This window comes from Bubalus kerabau, chromosome 3 (assembly GCF_029407905.1).
Source record: "Bubalus kerabau isolate K-KA32 ecotype Philippines breed swamp buffalo chromosome 3, PCC_UOA_SB_1v2, whole genome shotgun sequence".
Lineage (NCBI taxonomy): Eukaryota > Metazoa > Chordata > Mammalia > Artiodactyla > Bovidae > Bubalus > Bubalus kerabau.
Window position 1 is genome coordinate 27,956,329 of NC_073626.1, and position 17,625 is coordinate 27,973,953.

The 17,625-nt window shown below is 43.4% G+C and overlaps 1 protein-coding gene across 1 annotated transcript in view; it reads left to right on the forward strand.

Annotated features, from left to right (window-relative positions):
- Window positions 1–17,625, forward strand: part of PKHD1 (PKHD1 ciliary IPT domain containing fibrocystin/polyductin) — a 440,275-nt gene that overhangs the window by 140,534 nt on the left and 282,116 nt on the right. Inside the window, exon 36 of the mRNA XM_055574400.1 lies at window positions 7,872–8,084. Within this exon, the coding sequence (XP_055430375.1) occupies window positions 7,872–8,084 (213 nt within the window). The remainder of the gene's footprint in view (window positions 1–7,871; window positions 8,085–17,625) is intronic.

Here is a 17,625-nt window from a genome sequence, read left to right on the forward strand (position 1 = left end):
AAAGGCTGAGTCATCATCTTTTTAGGTTATCTGTGAAGTTGACCAGTTCACTAAAACCAGGGAGCAATGAAACTTGGAGCAATGAAACTTCACTGTGACCTTCTGGAAGTACTGACTATATTTTTTACATTTTTATCATGGCACCTGGAAGAAGGACTAGGAAATAACAACAAATGTTGGTTGAATGACAAAGTGAATTAATCTGCAATTCCAGTCTTGTATTTCTCAACCTGTTTTAGACAGCGGACACATGGAACAAGCTTAATTAACCTAGAACAGTGGTTCTCCAAGTATGTTCCCTGGTCAGCAGCAAGAACATCACCTGGGAACTTGCTAGAGATGCACATTTGGGGACCCCGTAGAAAATGTACTCTGGTGGTGGGGTGACACCTCCAATCTGTCTTTTAAGACCTCTGGGTGATTCTGTACACTCCCCGATAGCTCAGTTGGAAAAGAATCCCCCTGCAATGCAGGAGACCCCAGTTAGATTCCTGGGTCGGGAAGATCCGCTGGAGAAGGGATAAGCCACCCACTCCAGTATTCTTGGGCTTCCCTTGTGGCTCAGCTGCTAAAGAATCTGCCTGTAATGAGGGAGACCTGGGTTTGATCCCTGGGTTGGGAAGATCCCCTGCAGAAAGGAAAGGTTACCCACTCCAGTATTCTGGCCTAGAGAATTCCATGGACTGTATAGTCCATGGGGTCGCAAAGAGTTGGACACGACTGAGAAACTTTCACTTCACTTCACTTCAAGTTTGAGAAATACTAGCCTGAAACAACTTGATGCCTGCTGATGCAGGAGATACAAGAGACTCGAGTTTGATCTCTAGGTCAGAAAGATCCCTGGAGTAGGAAATGGCAACCCATTCCAATATTCTTTTTTGGAAAGAAAGAATCCCACGGACAGAGGAGACTGTCGGGCTACAGTCCATGAGGTTGCAAACAGTCGGACACAACTGAGTGCAAGCATAAAATAAAGCCTAAAACAACAGAGGAAGCCATATAGGATTGTCTGGACTGGAAACCAATTAACCTGGTCCAGCTACTTTTTACCCAAAGGCTGTGCGACCCTTTGCAAAGGGCAGTGGAAATCTTGCTGGCTGCATTGAATGTGCCTGTCCTGAATGTGGAATTTTAGTTAGATACACTTGTCTCTCCTACCAGGGAAATCTGAGCTTATGAAAGTGATTCTCCCAACTGCTATTGTTTCATGGCTCTGTGTCAGTGGTTTTATTTCCAATATGTTTTCTCTTCCACGTTGCCCATTTGACTAGCAGTGCCAGGCTAATTAAGGAATTAGTATGTGGCACCCATTCGAGGAGGTGTGTGATTCTCTTTCTGCATCCTGAGAACATTTTTGCAAACACTTTCTGGTTCATATTTTCTTTTTTTAATCAGGCAGAGACATTACAATTAAAATACCGTTAAAGTGATTCTGGCAAGTATTGCAATAAGCATGTTTTTTAATTAAAGGAAGAACAGGGGGATGCATAAGCAGCCTCAGCTAAAGGGGAGAATTTCATCCGATATCTATTTTAATTGAAATGAAAAAAAGACTCTGGAAAAGCAGCAGTAGCCTGTGTGTGTGTGTGTGTGTGTGTGTGTGTGTGTGACTCCCAGGTTGCTAGGTTGAGGTGTTCTGTGCTTGATTAATTAGTAGCCAGCCAGAGAGTCCATTGCCTTTGCCCCCAATCCTTAAAGCCTGATTTATGCCTCACCTCCCCCATGAATATGTGAGAGCCCCGGCATCTATTTCCTGAGCTGCTAGTGGATAGGATTATGGAGCGTGCACTGAGCTCTTGGGGGCTCTCGTTTGCCAGCCAAATTGATTTTCCGCCTCTCTGGCCGGGGACAAGCCCACCTCGAAGGCTTCCAGGCTCTGCTCCAGTGGATCAGGCACAAGCCTAATCCGGATCTCACCAACAAAGGAAGCTGTGTGCATCCCCATCAGAATGCAAGCTCTGAGCTGTGGATACCTTCCCTGAATGCTGGCCTTCTCTTCTTCCTCACCTTCTCCTGACACCTACCTGCATAGCAACAGAGTTCTGAAGGGCACAGTAGGGTGAAGCAGAGTACCCCAGCTCTGCCCCATCACTCAGCCCACACTCCTTATCCAGAGAGAGCAGGACCCATCCATCCTGAATGTATGATCATCTCTTATTCTCCAGGGGAAGAGAATTCCATAGGCTCCCCCTGTGAAATAACTGGAAAGGTAACACAATACAGGATGCTAAAATTTTTAAGGAATTATTCAGAGTTGACACAAAAAGCTGAATGGAAGTTCATCTATGTGGATAAGCAAACTGGATAATTTACATCTGAAAATTTAGGTAGTTCAAGCTTTGAGTACGTGAATAATCTAGTTTGCTGACACAGATTGATCTAATGAATTGGGGATTGTCAGGTTTCTCCCTGCATCTTGCCTCCATACATCTCTGGGTTTCCTTCTGCTTAAAATGGGAGTCATTCTCCCCAAGTTCATTCATTACCTGGCATATGTGTCCTAACCAAGTGTACCCTTTCTCTGCACCCTTTGCCCTCAGATCCTCCTCAAAATGACACTAACTTTGCCATTGTCATCTGCCACCTTCCTAGTTCTTAAAGCTCTTCCAGGAACCCATCCCAACCTTTTGATTCCTCTCCAGTTTACTTGTTTCACTGACTGACCCGAAAGAATCATTCTACTTCCTCTCTTTAGTCTAGTCTGTAAATACTAGATGATAGTCTTATCTCTCTTCTGCTCTCACTCTACATGTCTGCCTAGGGAGACCTCATTCTCTTCTATAACTTCAACTCCTATTTATCTCACAAGTATTTAGTGACTGCTTTCCAAGCTCCTCGTATGACAGGCACTGTTCTAGGAATAGGGGCTGCAGCTGCGAATTAAACCTGGACTGTAAGAGAATAAAGTTGTATTGCATAAGCCAAAAAAAAAAAAAAAAATGAACACACCCAAATTCTCATTCTCTTGGAGTTTATATTCATAAGGAAACAGTCGTATTGCATTTTGTGTTAGATTTTCTGAGCTGCATGGAGAACGATGCAGCAGGGGAGAAGGATCAGGAGCTGGGCGGTGGTTTGTGATGGTTGGGGGATTTGCACACAGTGAGGGTAAAGGCTGTGCTTCAGGGGAGTGAGGGTCAGAGGGCAGAGGACTGTGAGCTGGGGGGAAGAGATGGGGGAGAGGGGGACGGAGAGGGCCAGCCCTGCTGGGTTTGGTGGGCTTTGACTCTGTGTGTGGTGGAAGCTGTTGGAGAATTCCCAGCAGAGAGGTGATGTGATGAAGTTTACATTAAAAATCACATTGTTGTTTTGAGAGTAGACCCTAGGGTTGGGCCAGGGGCAGAGCAAAGAGCTGAGTTACAAGGCTCTATGGTTACTTGGAGATGAGATGTGACTTAGATCCCAGTGATGGTCGTACAAGTGGTGAGAAGGGGCCGGATCACAGGGATGTTAGGAAGGAAGAATGCACAAGGTTTCTTGGAGCCTCGGTTGTGGTGTGTGAGAGAGTAAGTGTGGCCTCCAGGACTTTCAAACTGAGCAATGGGAGGGATGGAGTTGACATTTACGGAAATGGGACAAGACAAGGAGTTCACTTTTTGGATGTTCTAAGTCAAGAAAACTTTGAGACATCCATATAGAGATACCAAGAAACAGATGGGTCTACGAATCTTGAACTGAGGGCAGAAATGGGCCTTGGGAGTCATCTGGGAGTCATTGGTGATTAGTGTACGATGGACTTTGAAACCTTAAGACAAGGTGACAAAAGCAAGGCCATGTTCATAGAATGATTGGAAGAGTGATCAAGGGACTGAGTCTTGTGACATTCCAAGTGTTAGTGGTTGGGACAGTCAGGAGGAATCAGGCAGAGGAGGCCGGGAGGAGAGGCTGGGAGTGGGGAGGGATCCAGGAGAGCACAGAACTGGGCGGCCGGGGGATGGAACAGCAAGCAAGGACTGAGTGCGCATGTCAGATGCCATGGGTGCTCAGCAAAGGTGAGCGCTGAGCACTCAGCCTTGGATTCAGCAGTGTGATTGCCACTTGTGACCTTGATAGGACCAGTTTTGGTGGAATGGCCAAGCAAAGCCCTACAGGGGAGAGTTCCACAGAGACTACAGGAAAAGAATTGGGATAGAAGATATAGCCAGTTCTTTTCCGGTACCATGTGGGGTCCTAGCTCCCCACGTGTTAGGCACTCAGTCATGTCCGACTCTTTGTGACGCCATTGACTGTAGCCCATCAGGCTCCTCTGTCCTTGGCATTCTCCAGGCAAGAATACTGGAGTGGGTAGCCATTCCCTTCTCCAGGGGATCTTCCTAACCAAGGGATTGAACCCGAGTCTTCTGCATTGCAAGCAGATTCTTTACCATTTGAGCCACCAGGGAAGCCCCCTAGTCCCCCAACCAGGGATTGAACAGGCACCTCCATCCTGTGAAATCTGAAGAGTCTTAACCACTGGACTGCCAAGGAAGTCCCTTGATGAGTATATTCTTGTATGGTATAATATTTATACTCTAAGTGTTTTCTGTAATGGGGAAAATAGCTACAACTGCGTATTTGTTTTTCTTTAAAACACACTCATGCACACCAAATCATTTTGTGGTTATTACAGAGGATGGCTAATTGTGGGGTTAGCCCAAAGTAGGTTTTGATGTACTTTGCAAACATTCACTAGCTGCTAAAAGTCTCTTTTACTTCCCTTTAAAAGAAGTAAAAGAGACATTTAATGGAAACAAATGATTACATGTAAAAAGTTGTGTTCATTTGTTTATTTTGGAGGGGAAGTAACAATAATGATGGTTGATTGATTTTTATAAAATTACCCAAGGTCACTCGTGGGACGTACTCAGCTTTCATGAACAATCATAACAAGCAGTGTCAGGGTCAGAGCCAAAGGCTGATTTCAGCCCCGCTCTTTATTTCAGCTTTCACAAATGGGGTCAAGGTCTATAAAGTGGAGAAATAAAGTCCTCCCACTTGCCTCCCATATTCAAGTAACTCTTCTTTATGGCAGCTCGGTATGTATTTGTCTTAAGCTAATAAAGTGTGCAATGAAACACTTGGGGCCTTGGCACAGAGGTAGATTGAATAGAAACTTCCTGTTCTTTCGCACCAAGAAGCTTTTACCTTGGTTATCACATACAATTATTTCAACCAAAATTAGCTGAATTCCACAACAAATGTGTGTTCAATTGTGTCTGACTCTTAGTCCTCCACGCTCCTCTGCTCATGGAATTTTCCAGGCAAGAATACTGGCATGGAGTGCCATTTCCTACTCCAGGGGATCTACCTGACCCAGGGATCAAACCCAGTCTCTTGCGTCTCCTGCGCTGACAGACAGATTCTTTACCACTAACTCCACTTGGGAAGTCCCAAATTTCATAACAAACTTTCTTCCATATTTACCTAGACTTCCCTATACATACTTGCTACTGATAAAGTAAAGAAGGAAGGCTTTTCTGCAGGTAATCACATTAACTAATTACTCCTACTTATAGTACTCTTGCCAATGCAAATTATTTTTTGGGGAGCTGAGCTTTTCTCCCTTCATTAGTGTTATTATTAGGTCCCATCAGTAAATGACTTTTTCAAATTTCTGCCAATTTTCCTCAGTATATTTAATATTTTGCTTGATAGTACAAGGGACAAATCCCCGATTTATAAATTTACCCACTAATCCTTGTAATCTGCCTCAAATCCTTTTCAGAATGAGATGAAGTATATCAACATTAATAAAATTAAAATAAACCTCATATAAACAAGCCATAGGCAAACGTACCTAAAAAAGGAGCATGTCTTTTTTCTTAAAAGTAACTATGATAAATAATGAAATTAATGAAATAGTTAATGAAAAGTATTTCCTAATTAATGAAAAAGCTACCTGGTAGGGTTTGCAAAGTGGATAGAACGTGAGTGTCTCTGTCAGGTGGTCCTGGGTTCTAGTGCTCACTCTGCTTCCCCCAGCCCACTATCTGCTCTGAAATACGGAGTGTGATGTTGACTTCCTAGGCTTGTTTGGAAAGGTTGTTTCAGAGAACATTGCTAAAGATACTGGCATAGGATATGTGCTTAATACATGTCAGTTCCCTTGTTTTCCCCATCATCTCATTTGAATTCCTCACTGTGCAGGTAATCTCTTTCTCAAGTGACATTCAAAGTTCCCTGCAGTGTAGGTGGTGTCTGGAGAAGAAGAGGTCCATGTCTCCATCAGTGTCAAAGGCACACTTGACTGCTTTCTTTGTGGATGTAGATGTCAAGTGTTCTAGAGTCAGAAGGAGCCTCATTGGATGCATAACTCTGTTCCACATGTCACTGAGGAGCAGACAGACCATCCCTTGGCACTGAGTGGGACAGATTTGGAAATTGAGAAGTCTAAGGCCCAGCAACTTTGTGAGACGTACTGAGGGTCATTCAGAGGCCAATACCAGAGTGGGGACAGGTATCTGATTCAATACTCTGTCTCCATCATGGTTCATCTCAGTTCAGATTTCCTGACTATAGATATGGTGCAACCCATTGTTGGACCCATTGTTCAACCCATGTTCCACTAGTTGAAGATTTGGGACATTAATGACACATGGCTGTGAGTGAAAATGTTCTAGTGAATGCATGAATGTAACCTGTACCACAGGTCGCATTTCTTCCCTCTTGTTCACAGCAGGATTCATTTATTGTTGTTCAGTCATTCAGTTGTGTCCAACTCTTTGCAACCCTGTGGACTTCAGCATGCCAGGCTTCCCTGTCCTTCACTGTCTCCTGGAGTTTGCTCAAACTCATGTCCATTGAGTCAGTGATGCCATTCAACTCATCTCATCCTGTCATCCTCTTCTCCTGTCTTCAGTCTTTCCCAGCATCAGGGTCTTTTCCAATGAGTCCGATCTTTGCATCAGGTGGCCAAAGAATTGGAGCTTCAGCTTCAGCATCAGTCCTTCCAATGAATATTCAGAGTTGATTTTCTTTAGGATTGACTGGTTTGATCTCCTTGCTCGCCAAGGGACTCTCAAGTTCGAAAGAATCAATTCCTTGACATGGGACTCATTACTGCATTTCTAATGATTATTCTTGTCATTGTAATGACAATGGAAGGGAAAATTAAAGTCAGACTTTAAAATCAGAATTGCCAGCAGGCCCTTTGGAAGACTGGTAAGGATTGTGGTGCTGCTATTCAAGCATCAAACCTGTAGGTCACCGAAGGCGAGTTGCTTCTTGGGTCAGTCAGCTTATAGTGTGATCAACTTGCCGTTTTTGGAAAAGGGACATCGGGACAACAGAGGCTGAGGTGTTGGAAAGAGGTGGCCTTTTGGAGGGGCTTGGCAGGTGAGGGTCTCAGAAACAGGGACTCTTCTCAGGCTTGTTAAGATACAACCACTGGAATTACTAAGAATCAAATATTTCCAGGATAATGGATGTTGGTCAGCTAAAGTGCAAAAAATTTCATAATGCCACCTAATTACACTGCCTTTTACCATGTCTTATAATTGTGGCATTATTTTCTTCTATTCCTATTTTCTGTTTACTGTTTCCCTGTTTTTTAAAACTTAATTTTCTAAGCTGCTATTACGCGGTGAAACAGTGACCTTCTCATTTCTTACTTAACCACTCCTAAACTTCTAGGCATTTAGGTTATTGTGAATAAAAGCACTATAAATAAAGCTGCTGTGAATTGTGATAGCTAACCTAAGCTGACTTAGTAATACTGTGCTTCTGCTCCTTGATGTCAGATGACTCAACCGTGCTTCTAGGAAAGAAGGTGAGATAAATCTAAATTTCAGCAGAATCATATAAATGAAAATGGTTTCATCAGACATTATAACTGTCAAAAGAAGGTGAGCCTCATCTTCCCAGAGACTGAGTGTCTTCTCTGTGGCTCTTAGGAGGGAAGTTGATCTTCCTGGACCTGGGACCCATCGAACTCAGGACACACTCCATCCTTGTTTCTGATGGTGGAGAACTCCGGATTGGATCTGAGGACAAGCCCTTCCAAGGCAAAGCTCGGATCAAACTCTATGGGAGCTCCTACTCTGCCCGCTTCTTCCCATATGGAGTCAAGTTCCTGGCTGTGAGGAATGGAACTCTTTCCCTTCATGGTGAGTGAGGCAACTGGCCAGAGGAATTGAGGTAGAGCTTTGTCTAGCCAAGGTACAGACAATGGGGAAAATGGCTAAAACTACTCACATCTCTTTGACTGTTAGTTGCTGAGGTAACTGAAATAAAGCACGGGCACTGTTTTCTTAAATAAGGAATATTTATATTATTATTTTTTACTGTAGTATTTGCTTTACAATGATATGTTAGTGTCTGCTGTATGGAAAGTAAATCAGCTATATGTATGCATATATGCCCTCTTTTTTTGATTTCCTTCCTATTTAGGTCACTACAGAGAACGGAGTAGAGTTCCTTGTGCTATACAGCTGGTTCTCACTAGTTATCTATTTTATACATAGTATCAAGAGTGAATGTCAGTCCCAATCTCCCACTCCATCCACCCCCTTGATATCCACGTTTGTTCTCTACATTTGTGCCTCTATTTCTGCTTTGCAAATAAGTCCGTCTATACCATTAAATAGGGAATATTAATTGTGATGCTACTCACCGCAGAATATACTATGGTTCTCAGTTATTCACTTGCCTTTCTGCAAGAGGATTATACACCTCTTCTCTCTGTCAGGTAACTTTCAGTTCCTCCCTGTGGGTAGACCATATTTCCTTGTCCCAGTGAGAGTGGGCTTCACCTTGGACTTGCTTTGGTCAATGGAATGGGAGCAGAAATGATGTACTTCATGGTCAAATCAAAGTTTTAAGAACCAGTGTAATACTTTGAACATTTTTCTGTTTTCTTTCTGCTTGAGAATATACCATCTCCTATAGGGACAGGGGCAGTCCCTTAAGCTTGGGCACAGCTGCATGTGACCTACTGCTCCCCTGTGTTTGAGTGAGGAATAAACTTTTGTTGTCATGAATGACTGAGATTTGTATTTGTAACTGTGGCTTAACCTAGTGAAAACTGACCAATGGGGTTACTTACTGTTACTTAGCCTAGTGAAAACTGACCAATGGGGTTACTTACTGTTACTTAGCCTAGTGAAAACTGACCAATGGGGTTACTTACTGTTACTTAGCCTAGTGAAAACTGACCAATGGGGTTACTTACTGTTACTTAACCTAGTGAAAACTGACCAGTGGGGTTACTTACTGTTACTTAGCCTACACGGGTGGCTGTGTACACTGGTGGCATCACAGACCAAGCAGACAAGCTTCTTGTTGTTGCTGTTTTCCCCTCCTGGGAACAGGGTTCAGTTGGAGCTCTCCCTGGAATCCTGTTACAGGTGAGTTGGTGTTTATAGATTCCTGGGGAAAAAACAGATATTAGGTTATAGTGTGTTTCTGCTACAATTTTGTTTGCCTTTTGCTGACCTCATTGCACTTTGCAAAATAGACATTTTTATTTTCCTCGAGATTTGGGAAATTACTTTGTGTGCCAGGATAACCCTTAGCATCAACTAGAAAATGTAAGTATAACATGATGTGCGTGGAGTGTCTTTCAGTGGGTACTGATAAACATTTTATTACATGACACGAGCCAAAGGCAGATAAAAAGTGCAGGCACCAGATAGTGGCCCGATTTGGGTTTCTGGAGAGAAAATGTGGTGTCTTCTACATTGGAATACCTGTGCTGACATAACAAAACAGGACCCTGTTACCTCTCATACGGTAATTGTTCTAGACATGGCATGTCGCTATGCTGAGGAGTCAGTCTTTTTTTGTGACATCAACGGTTTGTCCATTAAAAATTGTGGCCCTCAATCATTGTCTCCTAAAAGCCCTCTTCTGCCTTTTTTCAACTTACTGTGAGTAGAAGGGGGATCTTATCATCAAGCATTTATTAAATGTGGACCAGGGACCAGCTAGAGAGATACACACTGGGAGTGCATTTTGTAAGGTTGAAAAGCCCACAACTGTCTAGACAGAAATTCAAAACACCTACAGTATTGATTCTTGTATTCTACTTCTAAGCAGTACCTTTTTCTTCCCATTTTCATCAGCAAGCAGTTATATTGATCTTATAGCCCAGATCCATGAGGGGTTTCTGTCTGTTTACACAGCAGTGATGATCTCCAATGGTTGTTCTAGTCTAACAGCCACTTAGACCACCAACCCAATGTGCTGCTGTTTACCCTTGAGAAAAAGGCACAGATCAGTATTTCAACCAGCCTGATCCTGAAGGATCCTAAAGCTTCAGAAGTATCTGTTGGTTTGAGAGCCATTGTCCTATGAGATGCAGATGGTGTAACTCTTGCCTGAAGTGGAAATTCACCTGAAGAAGGATGAAACTCTCCCAATTCTTTCACTCGAATTCTTTCATTCCAATGTTTTCTTTCTCATGTTCTATTATGAAGGGTCAGAGAAAGACTTTACAAATATACCTTTGTGTGCTTATATTGTAAATGTACTCTGTGCTTCTAACCTCTGTGTTTTAATAGATGTCAAGTTAAGAAAATCCCTAGGACCATTGTTTATAATGAATATACGGGGCAATTAAAGCAAAGTAGATGCCTCTAATGTGTTTTAAGAATCCTGAAATTTCAAAAGTGTTGCTACCTTATCCTGGTGATGTTATTGGATGCTGAAAGCACAGACACCTCCTCTCCCCGGCTTCCCTCATTTCCATCTTCTCCTCTCATTTTCCTCCTTCTCCTTTCCCAACCCTCTTCCCTTCCCTCCTTTTCCTCCTCCTCTTCTTTCCTATATTCCAAGGGTTAGGGTGTCATCAATGGCTGTCTTACCCCTTTCCCCACCGTCCTACTGATACAGGCATGAATATGATCTCTCTCATGAAGCAAAGCTTGAACATGAACACAGGCAAAATCAAGCTGTTTTCCTGATTGAGTTGCTGCTGCTGCGTCTCATTCATTTGAAAGAAATAGTGTGTAGAAAAGAGCTGAGCCACTGGGTGGGAAGGATCCCCAGTCACAGCCTGTGGTCTGTCAGCCCTCTCCCTTCTCTCTCCCTCACCACCTGAGGTCTCAAACAGACCTCCCCTCTGGCAGCATGGTGCCATAGCATGGTTAAAATCGTTACGTAATTTCACTGGCCTTTTCTCAGGGCCAAAGGTGGACCTGGTGACACTGGGGCTTTAGGGGAAAACTAATTATCTTTTGCTGTCAAGTATGCAGAAAAGTGAGCAACTTGATTCAGTGCTTTGCCCCCAGCAGGTCCCTAAAGACCCAACTTCACTCAGCTTTCCAGGATGCTATAGGGAGGGGAGCCACCAACCTTTGCGCATGGAAGATGCTTCTCAGGAAGATTCTGAAAATCAAGGTTTCTGGACCTGTCTTCCAGAATCTGAGTCTATGGGCTTGGCATGGGATTTGATTCAGGGAGTGCACGGACTGCACATGGAGAAAGGCTGTTTTTAGTGGTTCATGTAAGTTTAGGAATCAGAAATTAGTCTAGTTCTGCCGCTTATCAAGTATGACCTTGGGCAAATCAATCTCTATAAAACCAGGAAAACACAGTTCCTGCCTCATAGACTTACTGCTTGTGAACTGCTCCAAAGTATCCAGCACATGGTAACACTCCAGCACTGTTAGTTATGGCTGTTCTGATGACATTTTCCCCCAAAGCAGCGAGTCCCCCATACCAATCATCTCATGTGCATGTGTGTGTGTGTGTTCACATGTGCGTGCATGCTCAGTCTCTCAGTCGCGTCTGACTCTTTGGGACCCCAAGGACTGTGGCCTACCAGTCTCCTCTATCAATGGCCTTTCACTCAGGCAAGAATACTAAAGCGGGTTGCCATTACCCACTCCAAGGGATCTTCCTGACCCAGGGGTAGAACTGCATCTCTTGCATCTGCACTGGCAGGCGAATTCTTTACCACTGCACTACCTGGGAAGCCCCAGTGATCTCATAGTTTCTTTCAAGGATAAGAGGGGACTTCTACTTGGCATGGAACCAGCTCTGCTTGGAGATTTTTCCCCTTATTCATTATATTAAAAAAAATTACTTATTTATTTGGCTGCATCTGGTCTCAGTTGTGGCACACAGAATCTTTGTTGCATCATGTGAGATTGTTGTAGCACTTGGACTCTTTAGTTGTGGCTCAGTAGTTGCTGTGCATGGGCTTAGTTGCTCCAAGGCATGTGGAATCTTAGTTCCCTGACCAGGGATCAAACCCTCGTCCCCTGAATTGCAAGGCAGACTCAACCACTGGACCAACGGAGAAGACCCTGTTTATTCATTTCCTTGTCTACATTTCATCACAACAAGAGAGAAGTTTTAACGTTGGAGGTCATGAAGGAAAAACACTTCCAGGCACCTTTGGTCTGTTTCCAAAACTCAGTGAACACAGTTTGATTTTAATCTCTGTGGTGCAGCTGCTTCCTAGCGGTGGATAAACACCATTGCTGGGCATGATTATAATGAAGGCTTCTTGGAAACCATTTGCATGGGTTCCAGTCTAAGCAAAAGCAGAGCGCTGCCCTGCCAATGAGGCTTTTTCAAGTGTTTTATTCCCAACATCCAATAGGAAGAGGCCTCACTGATGGATACAAATTTCACTCCTAGAGGATCACACCAATGGGTCTGCATTTCACTGGCAGACTTTCCCACCTTCTCTGTTCCATCATGGCTGCCCCTCGTAACCCTTCTGCTCTAGTTGATTTTTATCATAGATTAAAGTTGCTAAGCAAACAGACTTTGTTGTTCAGCTGTCACCAAGAAAGATGGAGCTGAAAGCATGTTTTTCATGTTTTGCTTTAAATGTAGAAAAATTCTCTTATACTCCTATACTCAGCTGCCCTGCCCCTACCCCTTACACACACTCATACACACACACATGCACACACAGCCCAGTATGTCTTTCTCTTTCTCTGGGTTTAGGAGTGGATGGGACAGCCTGGGTTCTGAATTTCTGGTGATCAGATGACTCAGTAAATTGTGTTGGCTGTATGCTTTGCTATGTTAATATGGCTAAAGGCTTGCAGATTCTTACAGAGTGTCAGTCTGGGGTTTTGGGGGGCTATTGTCAATGAGGAAATTTCACTCTCACCTTTTGCTCCCTCCCTCTGTCTGCCAATCCAGGTTCACCACCCCAGACCAAGTGCCAATCACATGTCACTTTTCAAGGGGGTTGCTGTCAGCCCGGGCAACTTGAATTTTTGACAATGTAATTACGGCCCTTGCTTCCACAGTGGGAGGCTGAACAGGATGGTGGGGCTTTTATTGATTGTTCAAAAGGGAAATTTATCAATGTCTCTCACTTCATTTCCAGTTCCTCCCTGAGAAATTTGGCTGACAGTTTCTCAGCAGAAAAAGCCGTCTTCTGGCCTTGAATGGACTTCTGTCTTTGTCCTTTTCAAGAAATTACAAGATCAGGCATTAAATATAAATGGAAGTTTGTGGGGAAAGTAAGACTGTGGGAACATGGTTGAAGGAAACAGTGTAACGTTATGAACAGGAGACTGTGATAGGAATAAATAGGAAAAAGGGGTCTAAACAAGCAGGTTTAAATACAGCTTACTTCCCTTCTCAAAATACCAAACATCTGTATGTAAACTCCATGCTTTTTATGAGTACTGTCTATGGGCATACTTACTGTGTTGGTAAAGTGTATCAGGCTGTCTGGAAGCATGATGCTGTGTGCATGGAGTTGACACATGTGTCCAGGGCAGTGGTTTTTCCTATTAGACTCCACAAAATCTGAACATTTCTTGAGGGAACTGCAGAGGTTCTGCAAACAATGAATTATTTGGGGATCAAGCTATAAAGGTTTAAATTGCTCAAGCAACTGCCTCATTGTTTTTACTTCTAGCTTAAATTTATGTTAAAATAGTATTTCACTTGGAATAAAGAGTTCTATTGTGAAAATAGTGATAAAAATGACTCAAGTAGCTCATCTCTTCTTTTTCTTTTTTTAATTGAAATACTGTTGATTTACTATGTTGTGTTAATTTCCGCTGTACAGTGACTCAATTACATATATATATATATACACACATACTCTTTTTTATATTCTTTTCCAATATGGTTTATCATAGGGTATTGAGTATACTTCTGTGTGCTATGCAGGCTTCCCCAGTGGCTCAGCAGTAGAGAATTCATCTGCAGTGCAGGAGACATGGGAGAAGTGGGTTTGATCCCTGGGTTGGGAAGACCCCCTGGAGAGGGAAATGGCAATCCACTCCAGTATTCTTGCTGGGAAAATCCCATGGACAGAGGAGCCTGGTGGGCTACAGTCCATGGGGTCACAAAGAGTCAGACACGACTGAAGCGACAGCATGCATAGGCAGTTCTATACGATAAGAGCCTGTTGTCTATCCATTCTATATATAATAGCTTACATCCCTCCTACACTGTTGGTGGGAATGTAAGTTGGTGCAACAACTATGGAAAAGAGTATGAAAGTGCCTCAGAAAACAAAACCCAGAATTACCATATGATCCATCTGTCTTTTGTATTCTCTTGGTGCTGGGGCAGGTAGAAGAAGTGAGGCAGGTGCTGAGGAAGATGAAGCAGGGAGGTTAACTAGCTTTTAACTGAACTGTGCAGTTGTATTCTCTCTGGATAATACTGGTTGATTGTTGATTCTCTCTCTCTCTAATCATTGGAGTCCTACAGAAAACCTTCCCACTGTTTTCCAGTGTGGAAGCTCCACCTGAGTTTGCAGTTCCCTTAGCTTCCACCAGAAATTTGGCTCAGATTAAGCTACCTTTCCCAGAATCTACTTGATTCAGAGGAAACTTACAAATCTTTCCATACCACAGATGCCCCACTCACAACGCTTTGCTCTAAGTCTCCTCTCCCCTGTTCAGATAAGCATGGAGAGCCCACACATACGCTGCTGTATATGTAGACATCCAATCTGGGAAAAAAGAAGCCAGTCTCCTTTTCTCACAGGCATCTCAAAGGCTGATATCTTTGAAGCCCCTTTTCTTTGATGAAGTGGAGAAATAGCCTCAGACCTCCCTCTGTGGGAAGGCGAGGAAAAGGCTGCTCACGGGGCTGATGACTCACCCCCATGACTGAGAATTTCTTTGAATTTCCTCTCTTTGTTGATCATGTAGCTTGAGGTGGGGTCCATCCAGGAGTGGCTCCAATGGCAGAATTAGATTAGCCTCCTTTAATAAGCCTCAAGGAAAAGTTCATGTCGTTCTTCAGTTGCTCAGTTGTATATGACTCTCTGTGACCTCATAGACTGAAGCACGCCAGGCTTCCCTGTCCTTCACCATCTCCTGGAGTTTGCCCAGACTCATGTCCATTTGGTCGGTGATGCCTTTCAACCATTTCATCCTCTGTTGCCCCTTTCTCCTCCTGCCCTCAATCTTTCCCAGCATCACAGTTTTCAAGTGAGTCAGCTTTTCTCATTATGTGGCCAAAGAATTGGAGCTTCAGCTTCAGCATCAGTCCTTCCGATGAATATTCAGGGCTGATTTCCTTTAGGATTGATTGGTTTGATCTCCTTGCTGTCCAGGGGAACTCGCCAGAGTCTTCTACAGCACCACAGTTCAAAAGCATCAATTCTTTGGCACTCAGCCTTCTTTATGGTCCAACTTTCACATTTGTACATGACTACTGGAAAAACCATAGCTTTGACTAGATGGACCTTTGTCAACCGATGATGTCTCATGTAGCTTGAGGCGGGGTCTATCCAGTGATGGCTCCAATGGTAGAATTAGATTCAGTTCAGTTCAGTTCAGTCACTCAGTCGTGTCCGACTCTTTGCAACCCCATGAATCTCAGCACGCCAGGCCTCCCTGTCCATCACCAACTCCCGGAGTTCATCCAGACTCATGTCCTGATGGACGTGATGCCATCCAGCCATCTCATCCTCTGTCATCCCCTTCTCCCCGTGCCCCCAATCCCTCCCAGCATCAGAGTCTTTTCCAATGAGTCAACCCTTTGCATGAGGTGGCCAAAGTACTGGAGTTTCAGCTTTAGCATCATTCCTTCCAAAGAAATCCAGAATTAGATTAGCCTCTTTTAATAAGCCTCAAGGAAATTCCCTGTCTGTTCATGGCTCATGTACAAATATGGATGCTTATCATCTTTTGTCCCTAGCTTGGTCCTCTTGGTTGGGTTGAGGGAGCAGAAGTCTCTGCTTGGCAGTTCGCTACATACGCGAAAGGGTGCTCCAAAGGGATGTTGGGTTAAAAGAGAGAGAAGCTGTTTTGTATGTGTGTGTTTTGTTTGATTTGGGGTGGGTGGAGAAAGTAAGCTCAAAGTGAGAGGAAGAACAGAGGAAGATGTATGAGAAACATAAAAAACCTGCTTTCTGTAATCTTAAATTTATAGATGCTTCAATCCAACACTGGGGTTCTAATCAGCTAGTATGTTGCGGCAGATGGGTAACTACTTAGTCAAGTTAATGTTGGTCAGTGTGGTTCTGGACTTAGAACCCTCAGCGTGCAGGATGGCCAGTGACTGATGACTGCTTCTCTATTCAGAGCACATGAGAATTGGTCCCTAACTATATGTCTCTCAAAATATGACCAATGCCATCAACAAAAGTAAGACCAATATTCTCTGTTGCCTTGTAAGCCTTCAAAAAAGTCAAAATACAATTATTCTATATGTGCATATCTGGTAAAATCTCAATTTATTCTTAGCTGAGATAACTTAGAATTTGTAATTGCTTGATCTGGGCAAGAGTGACCTTGGAACAATGGATAAGAAAGGGTTCCTTCCAGTAAGAGTATAAAGCACACTTTAAGGAACTTTAAAAATGTTAAAGTGAACATGCTGTTTTTAAGGTCTTAGGATTTTAGGTATTTACTTTGAATGTATCCTGCTAATTAGAAATGAGTTCTAGCTATTTGATAATCCAAGTACAGCAGGAACCCCACTTAGAAACACATTATAAGCTACTTTAAGTTTCTATATATACCTGAAAGTGTTGGCATTTGTCAGGTCTTTTTTGGTTGCAAGTGACAGAAAACTCCATTCGAACCCCCCAAATCAGGGCATTTATTGCCTCATATAACTGAAAAAACTTGAGGCACAGCTGAGTCCAGGTGCTTCAATGAAGTCATTAGGACTTTGTTTCTCTGCAGCTCTCGGTTCTGCTTTCTCTTGAGTTGCCTTCATTTTCCAATCTGCCTCCTGAAGGCAGAAATAGGTTCCTGTGGCTCTAGATGAAAAAATGGCTCTTTTCCAATGACTATTATAGCGCTGAGTAAATTACAACATTCCCCTCATCAAAATTTCACATCCCTCCCTCTGAGTTTTCCCTTTAGCTTTTAACACTCTCTAGCATATCATATTGGAGAAGGCAATGGCACTCCACTCCAGTACTCTTGCCTGGAAAACCCCATGGACAGAGGAGCCTGGTGGGCTGCAGTCCATGGGGTCCCTAAGAGTCTGACACGACTGAGCGACTTCACTTTCACTTTTCACCTTCATGCATTGGAGAAGGAAATGGCAACCCACTCCAGTGTTTTTGCCTGGAGAATCCCAGGGACAAGGGAGCCTGGTAGGCTGCCGTCTATGGGGTCACACAGAGTTGGACACGACTGAAGTGACTTAGCAGCAGCAGCAGCATATCATATATAGTTTATTTGTCATATATTGTGCTTATTCTAGTGTTTTCCCCAGTAGAATGTATACATTCCGAGGGCAAAGATTTTCATG